At 34.7% G+C, this 21,400-nt stretch overlaps 1 protein-coding gene across 1 annotated transcript; it reads right to left on the bottom strand.

The window, feature by feature from the left end:
- Positions 1 to 2,301: 2,301 nt before the first annotated feature.
- LOC122423753 (killer cell lectin-like receptor 6) lies at positions 2,302 to 12,718 on the bottom strand. Its single transcript, XM_043441103.1, has 9 exons — positions 12,596 to 12,718; positions 12,088 to 12,207; positions 9,726 to 9,824; positions 8,759 to 8,878; positions 7,581 to 7,631; positions 7,299 to 7,450; positions 5,583 to 5,689; positions 2,536 to 2,701; positions 2,302 to 2,442 (listed from the first exon to the last, which is right to left on the bottom strand). Exons 1-8 carry the CDS (start codon positions 12,627 to 12,629, stop codon positions 2,572 to 2,574), a joined length of 813 nt encoding a protein of 270 aa, XP_043297038.1. The 5' UTR covers positions 12,630 to 12,718; the 3' UTR covers positions 2,302 to 2,442; positions 2,536 to 2,571.
- Positions 12,719 to 21,400: the final 8,682 nt, after the last annotated feature.

Consider the following 21,400-nt stretch of genomic DNA (forward strand, 5'->3'; position numbering starts at 1 on the left):
TTTGTTTGTACAGGAAAAATTAGTGCATAATTATAGGAGTTTCTTGCAATTATCAGCCAGCATACACTTCTCCTGAGAACCTACCACCCTCCAATACATAGAGCTATGGCCAAGGTGATGTGTTTTTTGGGCTTAGTTTTTCCTTAATGTGACATTATTTACTATTTTTTTTTTCTGTTGAAAATAAATGAGAAGACGCTTTCTCATAATACTCATAATAGAAGCTATAAAATAGGGGGCCTGAGAATAGATATTGTCCATGTTTTCTATTATATGGAAGACATCTATATTCATGAAAACAATTTTTTAAAAACCCACCCCAAGACGGGCAGAGAAAAGCCATGGATCATGCTGGTAGAGTTTAAGTTCCAGCTCCCGTTTCCTCTGTGGCTAAGCTACTCCATCTCCTTGCTTATGGTTTGTTTATTCAAACTTTCCTTCAATAATATGGGCTAAGCAAGTATATTTTGAAAAATTCTCCCTTTTTGCCCATACCAGGTTAAATTATGTTTCTGTCACTTGTAATTAATGAACTCTACCTGAAATATAACAAGTAAAAGGAAAGGAAGACAGTAAACAAAGAAAAGAGTGTAGGTAATTGAATGAAAAAATAAGGGGAGAGGAAGGAGTTCAAGATATAAAAAAGGGGAGGTAGATTTAAAAAGGTTAAAAAGTTTATGTGAAGTGTATGAAGAGTGTGCATTCAACCACCATAATTTCTACATTTGCCATCATTATTTATAACAAAAATACCTTTAAATCTTACAATGTTTCACAGTTTATAAGAAACTTCAAATTTTCCTTCTCATCTGAAATAGTAGCTAACATCTACTGGACACACTCTTGTCATTCTTCTAAATGTCTCAAACAGATGATCCTGTCTAATCCTCAAACAACTATGAGCTTCAGCTATGATCCCCATCTTGTAAATTAGGAAACTGAGACTTGTAGAATAACTGGCAGAATCTTAGGTATACTGATAGTGCAGTAGAAATATTTGAGTCCAGGTAGCTCAGATGGTAAAGCGTCTGCCTGCAATGTGGGAGACCTGGGTTCAGTCCCTGGGTTGGGAAGATTCCCCTGGAGAAGGCAATGGCAACCCACTCCAGTACCCTTGCCTGGAAAATTCCATGGATGGAGGAGCTAGTAGGCTACAGTCCATGGGGTCGCAAAGAGTCAGACACGACTGAGTGACTTCACTTTCTTTTCTGGTCTTTTACCTCTTACAACAAAAGTCTCTCTACTGTACCTGTGACAATAAACCATATGTTATCCTAAATGAAATGAATATTCCTTTATATAAACTTCAAGCGTCAACATTAGGAAGCAAATGAAAAATCCATAAAGAAGACTAAGTGCACGGGATCAGAGTAGTAAGAAGAAAACTAAGAAAGAACAAAAGCTGTTAAAAGTAAAATAATATTGTGTCCAAAGATAACAATGCTGATGATGATGATAAAGTGTTAAGAAGAATGAAATAAGTACCCAGTAAAATTCTATTGATAGATCAAATAGCATGAGATAAAATATTTTATCTCAGAAATAACATTTTGAAATAAATTGAATTTATGAGTTAAACTTACTGCCTAAAAGAGACACATAAAAAGATTCAAAGTGGGTGAATGAGTGAATAACAGATAGTGTCAAACAAAAGCAGTACCAATAAAGAGGAGAAAAGAGAAGATGAATAATGACATTCTAAGATGATTGAGAAGTGAGAAAGTACATAATCAGTGTAGAAGTTTTGCTCAAGTACAGTTACTGTGAAAAGAAACCTACAGAAGGAGTGATTAGAAGACATAAATATAACAAATAGATAGAGATGTATGGGTATATTTATGGGTTGAAAGTAATGCTCTTTAAGTGGAAGTGGTTGCATGTAGGCAATGGAGGAATTAATGACATAACAACTTGAAACTGTGGGGTTTAGGGGAGAACTGACCCAGGTTCTATTCAAAAATAGCCTTTGGCAGAAAGTTTAACTTTTCCACTAAGATGAGAAGCAAGAAATTAAAGATGCTAAATGAAACTGATATATTGAAAATCTGCTAGGAAGACTAGTGTAAGCAGTTTTGAGAAACATAACTTTAGCAATTTGTTTTAATTTTTTAAATTTTTCTGTCTTTTATTATTATTATTCATATTTCTTTGTATTTTTTACATTTTTGTATGCTATGTTGTAAACCTTTTATCACTTATATTACCCACTATAGTTGTTTTACAGACTTATTTCCATAGGTCACAATTGAAAATAAATAAGTAGATTTTTAAATATAAAAAGACTCCAAAGACCAAGTATTTATGACAAATATGTTTATTAATTCATTTGTATAATTCTCAAAAAATCAAAAGGTTCTGAGTGTCTATGCTTTCTGTGCCACTCTGATATTTTTGCTTTAACTCTAGACTAGATTCTTCTTTCATGAAGTCATTTTTCAGTTTCTGCCAAAAAAAAAAAGAGTTATGAATAACATAAAATGACAGTAGAATAGACAGGCAGATTGTGAATCTGGAATGTTACTGAGATGTGCAAACCTCATCAGTTTTCTTTTAACCTCCTTCTTCTGAGTTTTAAGCACAGATAGGCTTCTCACACAGGCATGAGGAAGACACGGTGCAGTTATCTATTCCGACAGTGTGCACGCCTGCATACACACATTTTCCCTGGAAATCCATACTTGGCTTTGGTAGACGCCACTCACTGTGTTAAAATAAAGTAACATTACTTTAGAACATGAGGTGTGAAATTTATTATACCTGGCACTGTAGGGAACTCAGGGGAGTAAAGGCACTTACTCTCCCTCTTTTCAAAGAACTCATACGTTGGTATATACAAAAAGAGATAGGCATATGATAAGTAAGTCTCACAAAATGTGGTAATTATTTGTAAGTGTTGGCTTCCCTGATAGCTTAGATGGTAAAGAATCTGCCTGCAATGCAGGAGACCCGGGTTCCATTCCTGGGTCAGGAAGATCCCCTGCAGAAGGGATAGGCTACCCACTCCAGTGTTCTTGGGCTTCCCTTGTGGCTCAGCTGGTAAAAAATCCACCTGCAATGCAGGAGACCTGGGTTCAATCCCTGGGTTGGAAAGATCCCCTGAAGAATGGCATGGCAACCCACTCCAATATTGTGGCCTGGAGAATTCTGTGGACAATCCATGGGGTCGCGAAGAGTCGGACAGGACTGAGCGACTTTCACTTTTACTTTATTGTCCAAAATGTTTGTTCTTTTTTTTCTCTAACAGTTTATGGAAAAATCCGAGCAAACTACTGGCCAACCCAATATTTTATATGTGGGAAAATGTACAATACACCTGTATAAAGAAGAAGAGACTGGTCCAGTTGGGAAAATTATGGCAATAGCAGGAAAGACAGGACATATGATCTGGGATACAGAATTAAGTTTAAGTATAGATCAGCACAACCACAATATTGTAAAGTAATTAGCCTCCAATTAATTAATTAATTAAAAAAGAAGAAAACACATGCATGTACAGTTGCAGCTGGAATGGGAATATTTTACTCGTAAATATGTTAGATATAAAAGCTAGCCAGAATTACTAACAAAATTCAGTATATATATATATACATACATACATGTATATACACTATGCATGCGTGCATGCTAAGTCGCTTCAGTCACGTCTGATTCTGTGTGACCCCGTAGGTGGTAGCCCACTAGGCTCCTCTGTCCACGGGATTCTCTAGGCAAGAATACTTGAGTGGATTGTCATTTCCTTCTCATATATATATATATATATGTGTGTGTGTGTGTGTGTGTGTGTATTTGTGTGTGAGAGAGAGCATGTGCATGTATGCATCTATGGATCCTTGAACAACGTGGATTTCAACTACTCTGTTCTACCATATGAAGATTTTGTTCAATAGCAAATACTACAGTATTGCAGTATCCATGGCTAGTTTAACATGTAGTTTTCAAGGGCCAATTAAAACTTCTAAGCAGATTTTCTTCTACATGGAGGAGTTGGTGCCCCTAACCCCCACCCCTGCTCTATATTGTTCAAGGATCAGCTGTGTATGTACTATGCTGGGACAGTTGCCTCTGCTCTGATACGTTCATCTTACTTCAATTTATAAAATCATGACTGGTAGAAATGCTAGTGGGAAGATGCTACCAAACATTCTGGTTGAATTTAATCCTTTACTAAAGATCTAGATTATAAAGAATATTTTATTCAATGTCAATAAAATGACTTTTCATCCACTCTAGAGCAAAACTGTTTGTTTAGTACTATCTGAAAAAAAAGGCAAAGCTTATTTACTGAATTGCTAAAGGCATAGTACATTTCTTTTAAAAATACCAAAGGAACTAGAAAGAAATTCTGAACTGTGTTGGGAAAATTAAATTGCCAAAATAGTTCATACATTATTTCATTTATTAATTCAGCATATCTATTGAATGTTCTATGTTCCAAACACTGTACAAGGTTTGAAGTAGAGGTAACCTTTCAACTCACAAAATTCCAATAATTAAAATGATCAACCATAAAAGTTAAAATAGATTAAAAATTTGATTAATTAGTATAGCAATTTCAGGAAAATATTCACATATGTTTACACACAAAATATTCATAAAAACTGTGAAATATTTAAGGGGCATATATGATGATTAAAATTATTTGAATATTAAATTTTAGTGTATGATGAATGTTATTAAAACCAGTGATAAAAAATGGATAATTTAAGCAGCACTCTAACAATTGATTGCCTAATTGAAATACACATAGAGAGACAGATATAATTATATCTACATTTGAACACACATGTACCTGCCTCAGCTTTCTCCTTCATGCCTTTATGTGTTAAGAAAAATTTCAAATTAATAAAAAATCTCATTTTATTTAAATATTAACCATCTGTTCATATGATAAAAGCAAATAAAGAACAAATTATTAAAGGAAAAAACTGGAACGCTGTGCCTGCAAGAGAAGTTACAAACAATATACAAGAAATCTTAAAAGAAATAAACAGATAAATAGGATAAAACTGTCAAAAGTATTGATATTATAAGTTAGAAGAAAAAAAGCCTTACTAAACATCAGAATAATATAACCTAATGGAACAAAGTAAAAATAATTGGCTATCAAGATTATCAATCTTATTCTCTAAGATTGGCACATGGTGATGAAAGAGCTTGAAATATTTTTTCCTGACATAGTTGTCTAATGCAGTGTTTCTGAATAACAACTGAAAAATATGTCTTTAAAACCAAAAATAGGCCCAAGTTATTTGGATGAGAAATGACAATTCTATACTTGTTCCCAATAAAAATACCAGAGAGGTACTCAGATTCATACTTATGATGTTCTTTCCCATAATTATATTTCTTATCTTAAATTGTAATCATTCAGGTCATCTAATAATAAGGATATGCTTACACTAATTATAAAATATCTAAATGACTTAATGATTTACAAAATTGCTGATAATATAATAGGAAATAACAAAAGCGAGAAGTAAAGAGGACTAAATTTGGTCCCTGATAATCTCTATTTCCTCAAAACTCTTTGGGCCAGACATTGGAAAAGGAGTAAGGCATTGGATTATGTAGCAGAAACTTACAGGCCAGAAGAAGGAAGAGAACCATCCTCCCACTTCCATTTATTGTCCTCTTCCTTATAAGACAGGCCAAGCCAAGTGTGGTTTACTGCAAGTAACTTCAGAATACACTGCATGGAAACAGAATGCACAAAGCTATTAACACTAAAAGTCCATTAGACATAAAAATACAGAACTTGTGTCTCAGTTCAGTTCAGTTCAGTCACTCAGTTGTGTCTGACTCTTTGCAACCCCATGGACTGCAGCATGCCAGGCTTCCCTGTCCTCTGTCTAAAGAATCATAAAAAAAGAATCTACTTGTGTCTAAAGAATCATAAAAAAATGCAGTACATATATGCCCAGTGATAAATGAAACATTGAAAAAATATTTGGGTTCTTCAGTGTCTGTGCATTTTCTCAAGCCAGGAATTAAACACAAAGAAGGAAAAAAAAAAGAAAGCTAATCATCTTTTTTGTGTGTTTTTTTAGCTTAGTCCCAGTAATGAAAAGGGTTTTTATTTCCCCAGTGTATTTTAGAAATATTTAAGTTGTAAAAAGAAAGGGCACCGTGTTAGCTATATTTTAATTCATCTACTTTTTTAAACTTACACACATTTTCTAAAATTTATTGCACAAATACATGCACTTGGTTTTAGAAATCAAGTGATGCGAAATATATATCTTTATATATATATGTAGTCATTCCTCCTTCACTAAATGCCTTTCTCCAGACAAGCAACTGCTCTTATTTGTCCTATGACTTCCTATTTTTTGAAGCCAGAATTTTTAGTCTCACGCTCTATTTTCTTACCTCCTTCTCCTTTTGATATAGTTACTTCACAATTTTTGGCTTGTGTTTTAATACTTTTACCAGGTTAATATTATTTTTTTCTGAGCCAAATAGTAAGTGATGATGTAACAGAAAAATTTCTATTGAAGAGGACACCACACCAATATATGAATCACTTTATTATTTGACCATTTATTCAACTCTGTGCCTGTTCTTAGAGCTTGAGATATATCACTGAACAAAAATGAGAAAAATCCCTGCTTTGGGGGGCTGTAGGCCATATAGAAGTTAACAACATACCTATAAATGATATGATATATAAGAAGGTGACAAGTGCTATAACAATGAAAACAAGGTAAGAATGCCTACAAGCGAAGTGGAGAGGTCGAGGGGTGGGGTGAGCACTGATACACAGACTGCAATTTTAAGTAGCGGTGTCAGGGCAGGTCTCATGAAGAAGGTGACAAGTGTATTAACAGTTGAAAGAGATGAAGCAGTTCACCATGGTTGTATCAGAGAGAAGAATATTACATGGAGTGAAGTGAAAGTGTTAGTTGCTCAGTCTTGTCGGACTCTTTGAGACCCCAAGGACCGTAACCTACCAGGTTCCTCTGTCCATGGAATTCTCCAGACAAGAATACTGGAGTGGGTTGCCATTCCCTTCTCCAGGGGATCTTCCCGACCCAGGGATAGAACCTCGGTCTCTTGCGCTGCAGGCAGATTCTTTACCCTCTGAGCCAATAGGGAAGAGGGAACAGCAAGTGCAATGTTTCCGCCATGAATGTGTGCGTGTATGTTAGGAAAGAAAGGTGGAGCGCTCAAGAGAAGATGAGTGGAAGTGCAGGAGAGCACCCTTTACCCTGATTGCAGAGCTGCCTGTGAGCCCTTCCTTCCCCTGGTGGCTACTACACATTTATATACCAGAAGTAAAGAATGAAATATAATCTCACCATCAATCTACTCCTTTCTGTCTTTAAAAATGTAGCATTCAAAGAGACACAAAGATCAGAACAATTCCACCAAGAAACTGTTTCCACGGTCTGGTGGTAGCAATGGTCTCTGTGCTGTACCCAGTGACTCAGAGGAGATCCACACCCTTCTCCTAGGAAAGAAAATATAACTCAGAGCCCACAGAACCTCCCAAAGACATGTATTCACACTTCCCTGCTTAAAAGAATGAGGTCGTTATTAAAAATTATTGTCAACTCAGAATTGTTTCACTTCCAAATTACCTCCTTTTGCATTTAGTTCTTCATTCTGGTCTTGGAGCCTCTCAAGGATTTCTATATAAGACAATGAGACTTGATATTAGAGAAGACCACACATTTCATCTGATTTTGTACTGTTTCAAGAGTAATAATAATAACAATGGTCAAGTAGCACAGTGTACAAATAATTTTAGTCCAGTTCCGTTCCCTATTTAATTAGCTTCATCTCTGCCTGAAGTAATCAGGTGAATAGAAATCAGCCTTTTAAAACACACAATGTAGTGATTATAGTCAGCAGTACAGTATTTTAAGCTCAAAGTTGCTTAATGAATAGGTATCAATTATTGTCAACACAAAAAATGAAATGATAACTATGTGTCATAATAAAGGCATAAGCTAATGCTTTTATAGTAACCATATTGTGATATACAAATATTTCAAAACCACAGGTTGTACAGCTCAAAATTATACAAAGTCATGTGTTAATCACATTTCAATAAAAAAAAGAAACCAGGCTTTTAAAAAACATGATGAATCATTAATGGACTCTCAGATTGTTCATTTAATTATTCAATATAGGTTCAATATCTCAAAGGAAAAAGCTAAGATTTTAATGCAAGGCCTTTGTAAAATACTTATTTAGACTATTTTTCTATTATAATTTAATAGTATAAATAAATGGTAAATAAATAGCATAAAAGAAGCCTTATGATTATGATTATAAACACCCCCTTCTTAGGAAGCATTTAGAAACTATGAAAATGTCATTGATTTACAGATATTTGCATTCTTCCATTTTCATGCTCCCTGAACATCTTGCACATACCTCTGCTGCACACTTTGAAACTTTTGCTTATGTTTGATTTATATGTTTTCTCTAAGCTTCCCAAGGGCAAGATTCATATTGTATTTATCATTGATCACCAGCCAAGTGGCTGGCACCTGGTGTGCATTGAATAAATGTGAATGCTTAGCTGAGTGAACAAGTTAACTAATACAAGAAGATATATTTGGTAAATGTGAGATTCCTGCAGTTTCAGAAGATCAATGAAGAATTAAAAAACAAACAAACAAGAAGCCATCAAAATTACCATGCTGCTGTATAAACTCTTTTTGTATCATGCAACCAACCATTTTATGCCTGCAACAAGAAAAACAATCTAGCATTCTGTAAAGATAATTTGTTCTAGCTCTAAAATTACCTTTATTTTGGTCAACAACGTTTTTAACATGAAGAAATATTTTTTCTTTGTTTTGGAAAGACTCAATCCGTTGGTTAAGGCTCTTCATCTTGCTCTCTGATTCCTGAACACTTTGAAAGTCTAGAACAAGAATTCCAGATGAGTATAAAAGATATGCTCAGTTGTGAAATGATAGAGTATTAGACTGTAAAGCTTAATTTTTATAGTATATCCTTAATAAAGTTCCCAATAAATGTTTTAACAAATATAATAAGATATTTAGCTAAATATGTTTTCATTTATCCACTGTTATCTTTGAAGTCTATACCTAAATCTAAAATATCATCCAAATTCCTTGTAAGATTGAATGTATGCTTATAGTAACAGAACAATGCTTCAGCTGAATTAAAACAGATGACAATGACAAAAGTCAAGTCTCAAATAAATCTTTTGGCATCATGACTTGATGTAATGTGTAGAATTTCACTTACTAATCAAATTTTACTCTGAATTTCAAACTAATGTTATCAATGTGAAATCACTATACTTCACTAGTTGTGAACAATTTTAACACTAATTAAAATATTCTGTTGATCTAATTTAGGATGCTAGAGAAATGGGAAGTATGAAGAAATTGCAAAATAAGTTACTTTTTATTTTCAGAGTAAAGACAGTTATAATTTCATTGAGCTTGATAGTAGGTTGCAGTTTTCATAATAAGACAGAATCAATCACTACTATGAATATCTTTTGCAGTAATTTCAATAATATAATCTTCTTGGAAAAATGTGATTATTGAGAGCTCACAAGGTTAAATTCATTCATAAAGTAAAAAGTTGTAATAGTTTTATGTCATTTTTTTTCCTTTTCTCCATTCAGTATGGCAATAAAACATTTACCAAAAACTGTTATCTGGAAATGATTAAAAGAAACATGACAATCTGACAACCAATCTATTATTTCTTTTTCCCCAATTAATTGGACTTACACTGGTAACCAAAGAATCCACACAACATCAAAAGCAGCAGGCTGAAGATCCCCAGGATCACAGTAATTATTCCATAGAGAGAGGAGGGAAAACGAGAAGCTAAGAAACAGAGTAAGTGAAAAATCAGAGATAAGTAAGCTCCTGTTACTTGAAAGATTAATATCATTATTTTAATGGTATTGTTTAAGTGCTGTATATTTTATGAAAAATAATACCCAATGTGTGAATTACTATAAACTATTAGGCTGAATAAGAGGGAAAAAAGTATTTTAGAGGATGTACAGAAAAGAATTAATGTAGCAGACCTGATTTCTATCCTCAAAGGCCCGCTTATAAGGTTGGCCATGGCTGGTGTCTGGACTAGATTTCAGTAGTTTCCACAACCACTAATTGACAGGAATGGCTCACCTTGTCTTCTCTGCTTGTACAAACAATATCGCTTTTACTTCCTTCAAGAAGTCTAGAATTTTGTTACATGCCAGCCAGATGCTACCTATGGGATTAACCCCCTAATAAACTCTGAACATTGATTCTCTAATGAGTTTCCCTGGTTGTCAACATTTGACACATTGTCACGAATTATGGCTGGGGAAATTCCTGTGACCAGTGTGACTCTACTGGGAGAGGACTCTAGGAAGGTTGAGCCTGGTCTTCCCCACACTTCACTTCATGCACCTTTTCCCTTTGCTGATTATGTTTGTTATCCTTCCATTGTCATAAATCTCAGCTACAACTCTATAGGGTCCTGTGAGTTCTCCTAGTGAATCATGAAACCTGAGCATGTCTTTGGGGACTTACAGTGCAGGTAAAAAATTTACATATAAGTATTATTAAAATTATCCTTAAATACTAGTCACAAACTTTCAGTTCAGACTACATTACCCTCATTAATACAATCAGATAGAGAAATGCTTATCAATATTAAATCCGTGCTATTATTAAGATAGAACTCTTTTTTAAAAACTTGATGACTTGTAGTATATTCCCTTGATGTGTGCATGCTAAGTCACTTTAGTTGTGTTGGACTTCTTGTGACTCTATGGACTGTAGCCCATCAGGCTCCTCTGTCCATGACCTTCTGCAGGGAAGAATACTGGAGTGGGTTGTCATCCCTCCTCCAGGGAATCTTCCTGACCCAGGGATCGAACCTGAATCTCTTATGTTTCCTGCATTGGCAAGCAGTTTCTTTACCACTAGCACCCCCTGGGAAGCCCCATTCCTAAAGAATTACTATAAATCTTAGTGAATGTTTTAAATGGACAATATTTGGTTTTAGATGAAACAATATCTATAATTTATTCAATTTCACAAAAATATATGCTTCATCCCCACATTCTAGAAATTAAACTTTCAGAGATCATTGTTAGTAGTCTTTTGTTGGTAAGTTTATTTCCCTCCAAAACAAATGTATAAATTCTAGTGTAAAAAAAGGTATTTCTTTTTTTTTTTTTGTGCTTCTGAAACAAAATGAAAAGCTGCCATCAAAAGGAATAGCTATTTTCATAACTAATATCCAAATCATTTATTCAACTTTCTGTATAATATAACCTGGGCTTCCCTGGTAGTTCAGATGGTAAAGCGTCTGCCTACAATGAGGGAGATCTGGGTTCGATCCCTGGATTGGAAAGATCCCCTGGAAAAGGAAATGGCAACCCACTCCAGTATTCATGCCTGGAAAATCCCATGGACCGAGGAGCCTGGTGGGCTACAGTCTATGGGGTCGCAAAGAGTTAGACATGATTGAGCGACTTTACTTCCTGGTGTGATTATCAACCAGAGGAAAGTTTGACTCCCAGGGGACAATATTAAATGTCTGGAGACATTCTAGATGTGATAACTGAGGGTCAGGTAGGACTGATATCTAGTGCATAGGTGTCAAAAAAGATGCTAAACACCTTGCAGTCACTAACCAATGCCCCACAACCAAGAGTTATTTAACCCAAAATGTCCTTAGAGCTGAGGTTGAGAAACTCTCTTCTGTTAAATGATGTTGGTTAATTATGGTCAAAAAGAGGCATCATGTAATAGGGTTTTACCTTTCTTTGTCTTTTTTACAAATTTTCTGAGTTTTAAAACTTGATCAAGTTCTCTGTTTCATGTAAGAAAACAATTCTAAATTTGGACCATGACTTCTTCCATCTTTAAGTATGCTCCTTCATATATGAAAACTTCAAATCTCTCTGTCAGAAAATATACTTTTGTTTTATTCCTATATATGTTCTAAACATTTTCATCTCTATATTTTTTCTAAATTTTAAAATGTCCAAATAGTAACAATTAGCGAAACATGAAATGGAAGGTGTACCTAAAGATAACAAAGAAAGACCATAAATGAGTAAACTCTCTAGTATATCTACTTTACCGTTCACATTGGTGTGCTCAGGAATTGGACGCCATTCATCCTCAGGAGGAGGAGGAGGAGGAAGGGCAAGAGGCGGTTCCACGTCCACAATAGGGATGGCCTCTGTCTGCTCTGTATTTTCTTATAGCACAGAAAATATATAATAGCTTTATAACTTTGTAAAACAAATGAGATTAGAATTTAAGACCCATTACTATTTCCAAAGATCCCTAGAAATACAGATATTGTAGAAATAAAATCAAAGATACTCAAATCACATTTCCATTCAACAGCCCATCCAGCTTTCCTAAAAGTATTTAAGCTGGCTGATTAGACTTTGGATAGAGTCAAGAAATAAGATAATTATTTTGTAAATATATTTAAAAGCACTCTTTCAGGTAATCTGGGAATATTAAAACTATAATGCTCCTAGAATAATCATAAGCAGCACTTATAACAAATAAAAACAACCAAAATTGTATTTTCACTAAAATGGCATAGGTCATTTAGATTTTAAAAGAAAAGATACCTGGATGTTGTTCATAGTCTGAAGCATCCGACATTCTAGAGCCTTTTGGATTATTTATTTATCCCAAGTGTGAAGAAGAGCTTACAAAGATGTTGGCAGGTGAATGAAGAGTTATCTCGTCCACTTTCTTCCTAGAGTTGATGAGAAGACCAGACATAGCCTCAAGCCGCTACTTACAGTTGTATGAAACTAACTAAATTTGGCAAAAAACCACAGAGGAAATGTGAATCTATAACTGGATATTTTCTAATAGGTATACAGAAATAAAGTCACCCCTACTTAACTAAACTATATACAACCAGCCTTTAAGTATCATCTGACTTGTTCAGGTAATAATCCATTGCTCCAGAAATTAATTAGGAAAAGCCATTATCATAAATAATATAACTGAGTATTCTAGAGTGAAATGTTTCATGAAACTTGAGTATGAAGTAAGGGAAGATACAAATATAAGGAAACTAATTAGAAAAAGGAATAACACTGGAAATAACATCCGTTCATCAAAGGCACTTGAAGATGGAAATCACATAGTAAAATCTATATGTCCAAATAGTGACAAATTGGCTTAGAGTTTTTGATACTACCCCCACCCAACTTTGTTTCAAAGGAAAAGCAAATTCTATTCACATAAATATGGTTGGGTTAGCCACCGAAATAGACCTTTTACTCTTCACTGCTCAACTGAAAAAAAGTTCAATATTTGCAGTGGGAATAAATAGATACTGTATACAAACAAAAATAGACATAAGATTTTTCTCATTGGGTTTATAACCTCATAGAAACTAATGTATGTTTAAGCCTGGTTGAAACCACACAAGATACCTCAGAGACAGGCAGTGGTAATGTTTCCCATCCTCCTATGTCCAGTTGAGATCAAATGGCTTTACAAGTAATCCTAAAAATAGATCATATTTTATCTTTTAAAGTATGAAATGCAAGATTGGTTGACTAAAAAGAATATTATAACCTTACTCCTCAAAGATCTCAGTAAAGCCAGATGGAGAAAGCAGAGACTTCATAAAAAATATTCTACACTGACTTTCTGCCTATATTGTAATTCAATTTTATTTTGTTTACGTTCTAACTCTAAATTTAAAAATCTGACTGTGTTGCTTTGGGGCAGGATTAAGATAAGTAGGAAAAAAGAAAAAGTATTAATCATTAATGTGTGAATATACTTATAAGCAAATGTGAAAATATTATATAGACATACACAGCATCCTATTCTTGGGTAGTTATATTATATTAGCATGAAATAAATTTTATTGTACTATAGCCCTGTGATATGATTAACCACACCTCCACTTGGGTGGTTATGTATCCATGTGTTTCAAAGAGAAATAGTTAGAAGGAAGGTTCTAATAAGTTTTGTTATGTTCAGGAGCAAAAACCAAGTAGCAAAGTAGTGGGCACTTATAATAGCATATAAAAAAGGGAAAAAGAAAGGAAAATGAGGGGGAACAATATAAAAAGAATAATAAAAAACAAGAAGAAACAATATATGCAATTATGTTTAATTCATATGAATGTAGAAAATTAGTGACATTGGTGATCACAAGCAAATGGACTGTAGGTAAGAGAAAAAGTTCACATTTATTTATTACGCCTCATATTATATTGCATATTTATTTATCATGTTTTAAAAGAAATTCTAATAGATATAAGGAAATAAAAGCAAAGAGTGATTTGGCATTAAAAAATTCATGTTGTGAACAAATTTTCTTAAAGAACACTCATGACAGTACTATATTTGAGAACCAGAAATATTAAAAAATAAAAGTCCATAAACTAGGGATTGGTTAAAAATGGTCAGAAAAAATAAACAGACATTTTTTCAAAGACACGCAGATGACCAACATGGAAAGGTACTGAACATCACTAATAATTAGGGAAATTTAAATCAAAACCACAATAAGATAACATCTCACCACTGTTGGAAAGGCTAACAGTGGAATGGCTAGAAAGACAAGAGAGAAGAGGTATTAGTGAAGAAAGGAGAAAAGGAAAAGCTTTCGCACTGTTGGTGGGAATAAAAATGTATGTGGCACTATGGAAAACAGTATGGAGATTTCTCAAAATATTAAAAATAGAACTGCTATATGATCCAGAAATTTCACTTCTGGGTGTATAACCAAAGGTAGTGAAAACAGGAATATGAACAGATATCTTTACTATTATGTTCATTGTAGCATTGTTTATTAACATTAATGGCCAAAATATGGAAAACAGTACAAGTGATATATACTATATATGTGTAATGAAATATTGTATAACAAATATTTATAACTGTATAAGATCCCCTGGAGAAGAGATAGGCTACACACTTCAGTAATCTTTGGTTCCCCTGGTGGCTCAGAAGAATCTGCCTGTGAAATTGAACTGGGGGCTAATTCCTAAAGAGAAAAGTTGCTTTCAAGAAAAAAGGCATATGGAAAAGAAGAAAAAGCAAATTCATATATTTCACAACACACATTATTAGAAGTACTTTACATATTGATTGCAGCCAAAGGACAGTTGTTCTTTAGGTTTAATTTAATGCCATTATTAAGAAAAAATGAGGTATAATTTTCCATTGTTAGTCCAGGAAATAACCTAGAAAACAGTGAAATTCTCCTATATATACACACAGTGTTTCGTTTCAAAGGCTTCAATATCTGAGGATAGTTTATGTGAAATTATGTAAAGGATTACCAATAAATATCTGTCAGAGTAATGGTACTTTTCCTCCTGAATATACAGAACAATGGAGAAGGGAATGGCAACCTACTCCAATGTTCTTGCCTGGAGAATCCCATGGACAGAGGAGCCTAGTGGACTATAGTCCAAGGGGTCACAAGAGTCAGACGTGACTGAGTGACTAACACACACACACACACACAATACAATTTTTTATTTTATAATTTTTTATTGCTACTATTGTTCTAGTTTTTTAAAGAAATTACTGAGGAAGTTTTAGAGTTTATTTGAAAACTAGTACCACACAATCCTACAATTTTCACCACTTTGCAAAAAAGACAATGGGGAAATAGCTTCAAAATTGCTCTCTTAGATATTCATATAGTTAAGATGGTTATCTATTAACACCCTCTGATGATCAACTAGTGTGTCTTAGATTGTCACCTACCACTTGATTGTGCCATGAAAAATGGATTCTGCTCTATAAACTAATCAATTGTCATGCAGATATTGGCAGAGGCCCATAAGATAAAGAACAAAAATGGGTCAGATTATAGGTCAATTAATAAAAAACATACCCTTGGAGAAGGAAAGCAAAATTTTATAGTGGTGGTTAAGAAGAAAAAAAGATATCACAATTTCCAGACTCTCAACCCTGTTGATAAGAAGATAATTTAACTGCAATTGAATGGTTACTAGAGCCCATGTACAGCAGGGCAATTTTCAAAGTGGGAAAGTAGTTTTTGAAAAGAATGATTCAGGTATAGATGGCCTTATTTGCAATGCAAAAGTAGAGAGACAGATGTAGAGAATAAATGTATAATTATCAAGGAGGGAAGGGGAGTGGGAGGAATCGGGAGACTGGGATTGACATATTTAAACTACTGATATTATGTATAAAATAGAAAACTAATGAGAACCAACTGCATAGCACAGAGAGCTCTGCTCAGTGCTCTGTGGTGACTGAGTGGGAAAGAAATCCAAACAAGGGGGTTTATGTATAAATATAGCTGATTCACTTTGCTGTGTAGTAGAAACTAACACAACATTGTAAAGCAACCACTTCCTGGGGAAGCAGATACATGACTCTATGCATTTGTCAAAGTCCATAGAACTGTATATCACAAAGAGTGAATTTTGATGCAGACTAAAATAAACAAAAATCCATCAGTCAAGATATCAAGGGATCCCAGAATGAGATGCAGCTGCTGCTGCTGCTGCTGCTGCTAAGTCACATCAGTCGTGTCTGACTCTGTGTGACCCCATAGATGGCAGCCCCCTAGGCTCCCCCGTCCCTGGGATTCTCCAGGCAAGAACTCTGCAGTGGGTTGCCATTTCCTTCTCCAGTGCATGAAAGTGAAAAGTGAGAGTGAAGTCGCTCAGTCGTGTCTGACTCTTCGCGACCCCATGGACTGCAGCCTACCAGGCTCCTCCGTCCATGGGATTTTCCAGGCAAGAGTACTGGAGTGGGTTGCCATTGCCTTCTCCTAGAATGAGATGCAAATCATGACAAATGAATCTAACTATAATACAAATATACGAAACAACCTCACTGAAAGTGATGGGAAAAATAGGAGCTGACTTAAGTGGCTTTGGAAAATGGCATTTTGGTCAGAAATGATAAGGTTAGAAGCAAAAGGCATGTACATAGTGATCTAGTTGATCAATTTATTTCTCATGGTAGATGGGTTAACACTTCTGAAACTGATTTATGTGTACAGATGGAAGTTGGTAGGAGACAGATTTCACACTTTCTGAAAAGCAACTTACAGATCAAGCAGAAAAGGAAGGTTAGACTAAATATTGTGCCACTAGATTAGAGTCAGAAACATCTGTTTGAACTCTTGTTTCGCCCACTGTATATACAGATGGTGAAATATATAAACAGATACACATATGTGTATATACATGAATTAATACAATGCCTAGCCCTGTCCACTTAAACAGTCTAGAAGCAGTGAAACCCCAAAAGCAACAAACATACCCAGTACCCAGATCTTGGTTTTTAAATGTTATTCATCAGTAAAAGGAACTAGAGCTCTTTGGAGAAATGACTGATTCTAAAGTTGGCACAGAGAAAATGTATAATAAGCTGAGAGTATCTTACAATGACAGAAAGTAGAAAGTGCTCAAAAATAAAAAGATTAGGGCAGATCAAAGGCACAGAGGAGCTACCTAAAAGATCTTCCAATAGTCAAAACTGGAACTATTTCTGCAACAAAATTAATGAAGTAGTATTGCATTATAACCCAGGAATAAAATTAGTATCAGTGAGCTCATGCTATTAAAAATAAGTGATTGAATAAGTAAATAAATGGGAGAGAAAAGACAAATCTTTACAGAAAAATTTCAGACATTCTCCTGCCAAGGAGGTGTAGTTTAACTCCACTGAGGGTGGACTGGCTTTGGTGACTTGCTTTCTTCCATAGAACAGAGCTTGGAAAGAAGAAAATGACAACTTCACAGTGGGAAAACCTGACAAACACAAATTAACCAAGTGATAGGTTAAGATTGGAGCAGGAGATGGCAACCCACACTGGTATTCTTGCCTGGAGAGTCCTATGGACAGAGGAGCCTGGTGGGCTGCCGTCTATAGGGTCTCACAGAGTTGGACACCACTGAAGCGACTTACCAGCAGCAGCAAGGTTAAGATCATCATTGATACCTTGTGGATAAATGTATCCCTGATAAGATCTGATGATTAGGTCCGTTCACCTTTGTAGTAATTTTTCTGAAAATCCCATCTCTCTAGTCTAAACAAGAGAAAAACATCAGAAAAACAAGCTTAAGGGGCATTTGACATGAAACCTGACCGCAAGAAAAGTCTGGAAGTGTTATAGAACAAAGAAAACATTATGACTGAATGTCGGGTTGTATCCTAAATTGAAACAATGCCATTTGCAGCAACACGGTGCTGTTCTATCAGTCCGTCGTGTCTGACTCCTTACGACCTGATGGACTGCAGCACGTCGGGCCTTCTTATCCTTGCAGCAACATGGATGAACTAAAAGATCAGTTGTTATACTGAGTAAAGTAAGTCAGACAGAGAAAGAGAAATATCATGACACTCCTTATATGCTGGAGCTAAAAAGAAATGATTTTTATGAACTGATTTACAAAGCAGAAACAGATTCTCAGACTTAGAGAACTATGTTTACGGGAGGGGGAGGAAGGATGTGGGGAAAGGATAGCTAGGAAGTTTCAGATGGACATGTACACACTGCTCTATTTAAAGTGGATAACTAACAAGGATCTACTAGATAGCACAGGGAACTCATGTGGCAGCCTGGATGGGAGAGGAGTTTGGGGGAGAATGGATACATGTATGTTTATGGCTGCTGGAGTCCCTTTGCCATCACCTGAAACTATCACAATACTGTTAGCTTACTCCAATACAGAGTAAAATTTTTTGAGAAAAATGAAAAAGCAAAAAGAAAAAAATTGAAAAGCACATTAATGGAAGAAGTGATGAAATCCCAAAAATGTTTCTCTTTGACTAATATTTAAATATATTTTTTAGCTTTTTAATTTCTTTACTTATTTTTTTTATTGAAGGATAATTGCTTTACAGAATTTTGCTGTTTTGTTTCAAACCTCAACATGAATCAGACATAGGTTTACATATATCCCCTCCCTTTTGAACTTCCCTCCCATTTCCCTGAAGAATTTATTTATAGGGCAGCAATGGAGAAACAGATGTAAATAATAGACTTATGGACATGGGGAGAGGTGAGGAGAGGGTGAGGTATATGGAAAGAGTAACATGGAAACTTACATTACCATATGTAAAATAGATAGCCAACAGAAATTTGCTGTATGGCTCAGGAAACTCAAACAGGGGCTCTGACTAATATTTAAATATTTTTGAGCAATTATTGTCTTGTTAAAGTTTTGCTTGAACCCTGCTTACATGGTAAAAATATTTCTGAATACTAATAATTGTTACCTGTTAGCTCATATTATTCAAATACCAGGACAGAAAGCAAAATAAACTTCCAATGTGCTCTGTGTATAAAGAAAGTCAGAAAATACATATCGATTTTTAATTTCTATAATAGGAGAAATAGAGAATACATAATATTTTGAAAAATGTGATATCACCAAGATTATTTTCAAGAAGTATACTTCGCAGATGGCAAATACTAGTTTTCCAATGCTAACATTTTTTTAACATCATCCTCTTTTCCGTATTTTGAAATTTTGAGTTCTTTGAGCTTGTTTTTTTTGGTGCTAACTAAAAACTGAGGCTTATATGAAATAACAGGCTGTTCAATATTCCATCAGTTGTGAATGTGTTTGTGTTTTTCTACATGAGTGTGTTCTTGAAATTAAGACAAAAGAAAAGCCAACAAAAAGTTAACAATAGCTGTTAGGTTGTATTATCACCTCGTAAAAAAAAACTTGATATTTATTTTTCATAAACTTCAAATCCTTTCAGGACTAAATGAAGTAATATCTGCAAAGTGCTTAGCACAGTGCAGTAAAATATTCAGTAATCTAAGTAAATTAATTTTTAAATTTGGAGAAATCAATTTGTACGGTGAAGCGTAATCATAGTAAAGACCAAGAGAACTATGTTAAATATGAAAGATTAAAGAATTAGTGACATTTAGAAATAATGGGCACATTATATTGTTCGTTAAAAAAGAAATTTCTGTAGAGAGGTATAATATTATAAAGAAAAATGATCAAGAAGTGGGTGAGAGACTTGATTTTTTTGTTAAGTGGAGAAACTAGTGATCAGGAAGAAATGGAAATATTTGATGGACTTGCAAATGTGAGAAGCTAAGGCCTCCACAAATGTTTTCAGGTTCTAGTATTACAATTACATGGTGTTGAGTGTTGAGCTTACCAGATGGTTGTTTTAGATGAAGTCTATTGCAGTGGAGTAGGAAATGGCAACCCACTCCAATATTCTTGCCTGGGAAACCCCATTGACAGAGGAGCCTGGCTAGCTACAGTTCATTGGGTTGCAGAGTCAGACAGGACTGAGCAACTAACACACACACACACATAGCAATTGAAGAGAACAAGACAAAACTAAGAAGGGACTATTACAAAACCCCAAAGAACATATAACCAGAACATAAATAACATTCCTCTTTTACAGCCTACATAGAGTTACTTTTTAATTACACTCATTCTGTTTGAAAATTTTGTAACAAATTGTTTTTATATCAAAATAGTTTTCCTTTTATCATCATTTCTCCATACTGGAACTTAATGGAAAACTCTTACAAATGCACCACTCTCAAACATTTATATATATATATATATATATATATATATATATATATGAATGAAATCCACAATTGAAATACATTTCTTATTGTGCTTTTCATTATTATTGAATGGTGACAACAGATAAAACTGTCTTTTTCTATCGAGTTAAAACTCATGTTCTTAAACTGCATTACCATCGTTATTCATTACACTATTGGAACTGCTACTTTATACTACTAAGAGGGTATGTGTGTGTGTGCGTGTGTGTGTGTGTGTGTGCTCAGTCGCATCCAACTCACTGTAACCTCATAGACTGTAGCCCGCCAGGCTCCTCTGTCCATGGAATGTTCCAGGCAACAATACTGAAGTGGTTGACATTTCCTTCTCCAGGGGATCTTCTCGATTCAGGGAAGATCAAACCCACATCTCTTGTGTCTCCTTTATTCTCAAGTTGATTCTTTACCACTAAGAGGGTAAGGTTTATCAGACGGTAAAGAATCTGCCTGCAATGCAGGAGACCAGGGATTGATCTCTGGGTTGGGAAGATCCCCTGGAGAAGGGAATAGCAACCCAATCTGGTATTCTTGCCTGGAGAATTCCATGGACAGAGGAGCCTGGCAGGCTGCAGTCCATGGACTTGCAAAGAGTTGGACACAACTGAACGAATAACACCCTTACTTAAGAGGGTAAGTCAATATAGTTCTACTCTTTATAATTAGAGTACAGACTGAAGGGGAATGAAATAAAAAAATCTCAAAACCTGAAGCTTGTATGTAGAGAATATATTTAGAGATTATACTGTATACTTGTATTGGAATAAACTGAAAAGCAAACTATAAAAAAATTAATGTGCTGGAAAAAATGTTTAAAAAAATAAAGCAGTTGAATTTAGGTATATTTTAAGAG

Source organism: Cervus canadensis, chromosome 21 (assembly GCF_019320065.1).
Source record: "Cervus canadensis isolate Bull #8, Minnesota chromosome 21, ASM1932006v1, whole genome shotgun sequence".
Lineage (NCBI taxonomy): Eukaryota > Metazoa > Chordata > Mammalia > Artiodactyla > Cervidae > Cervus > Cervus canadensis.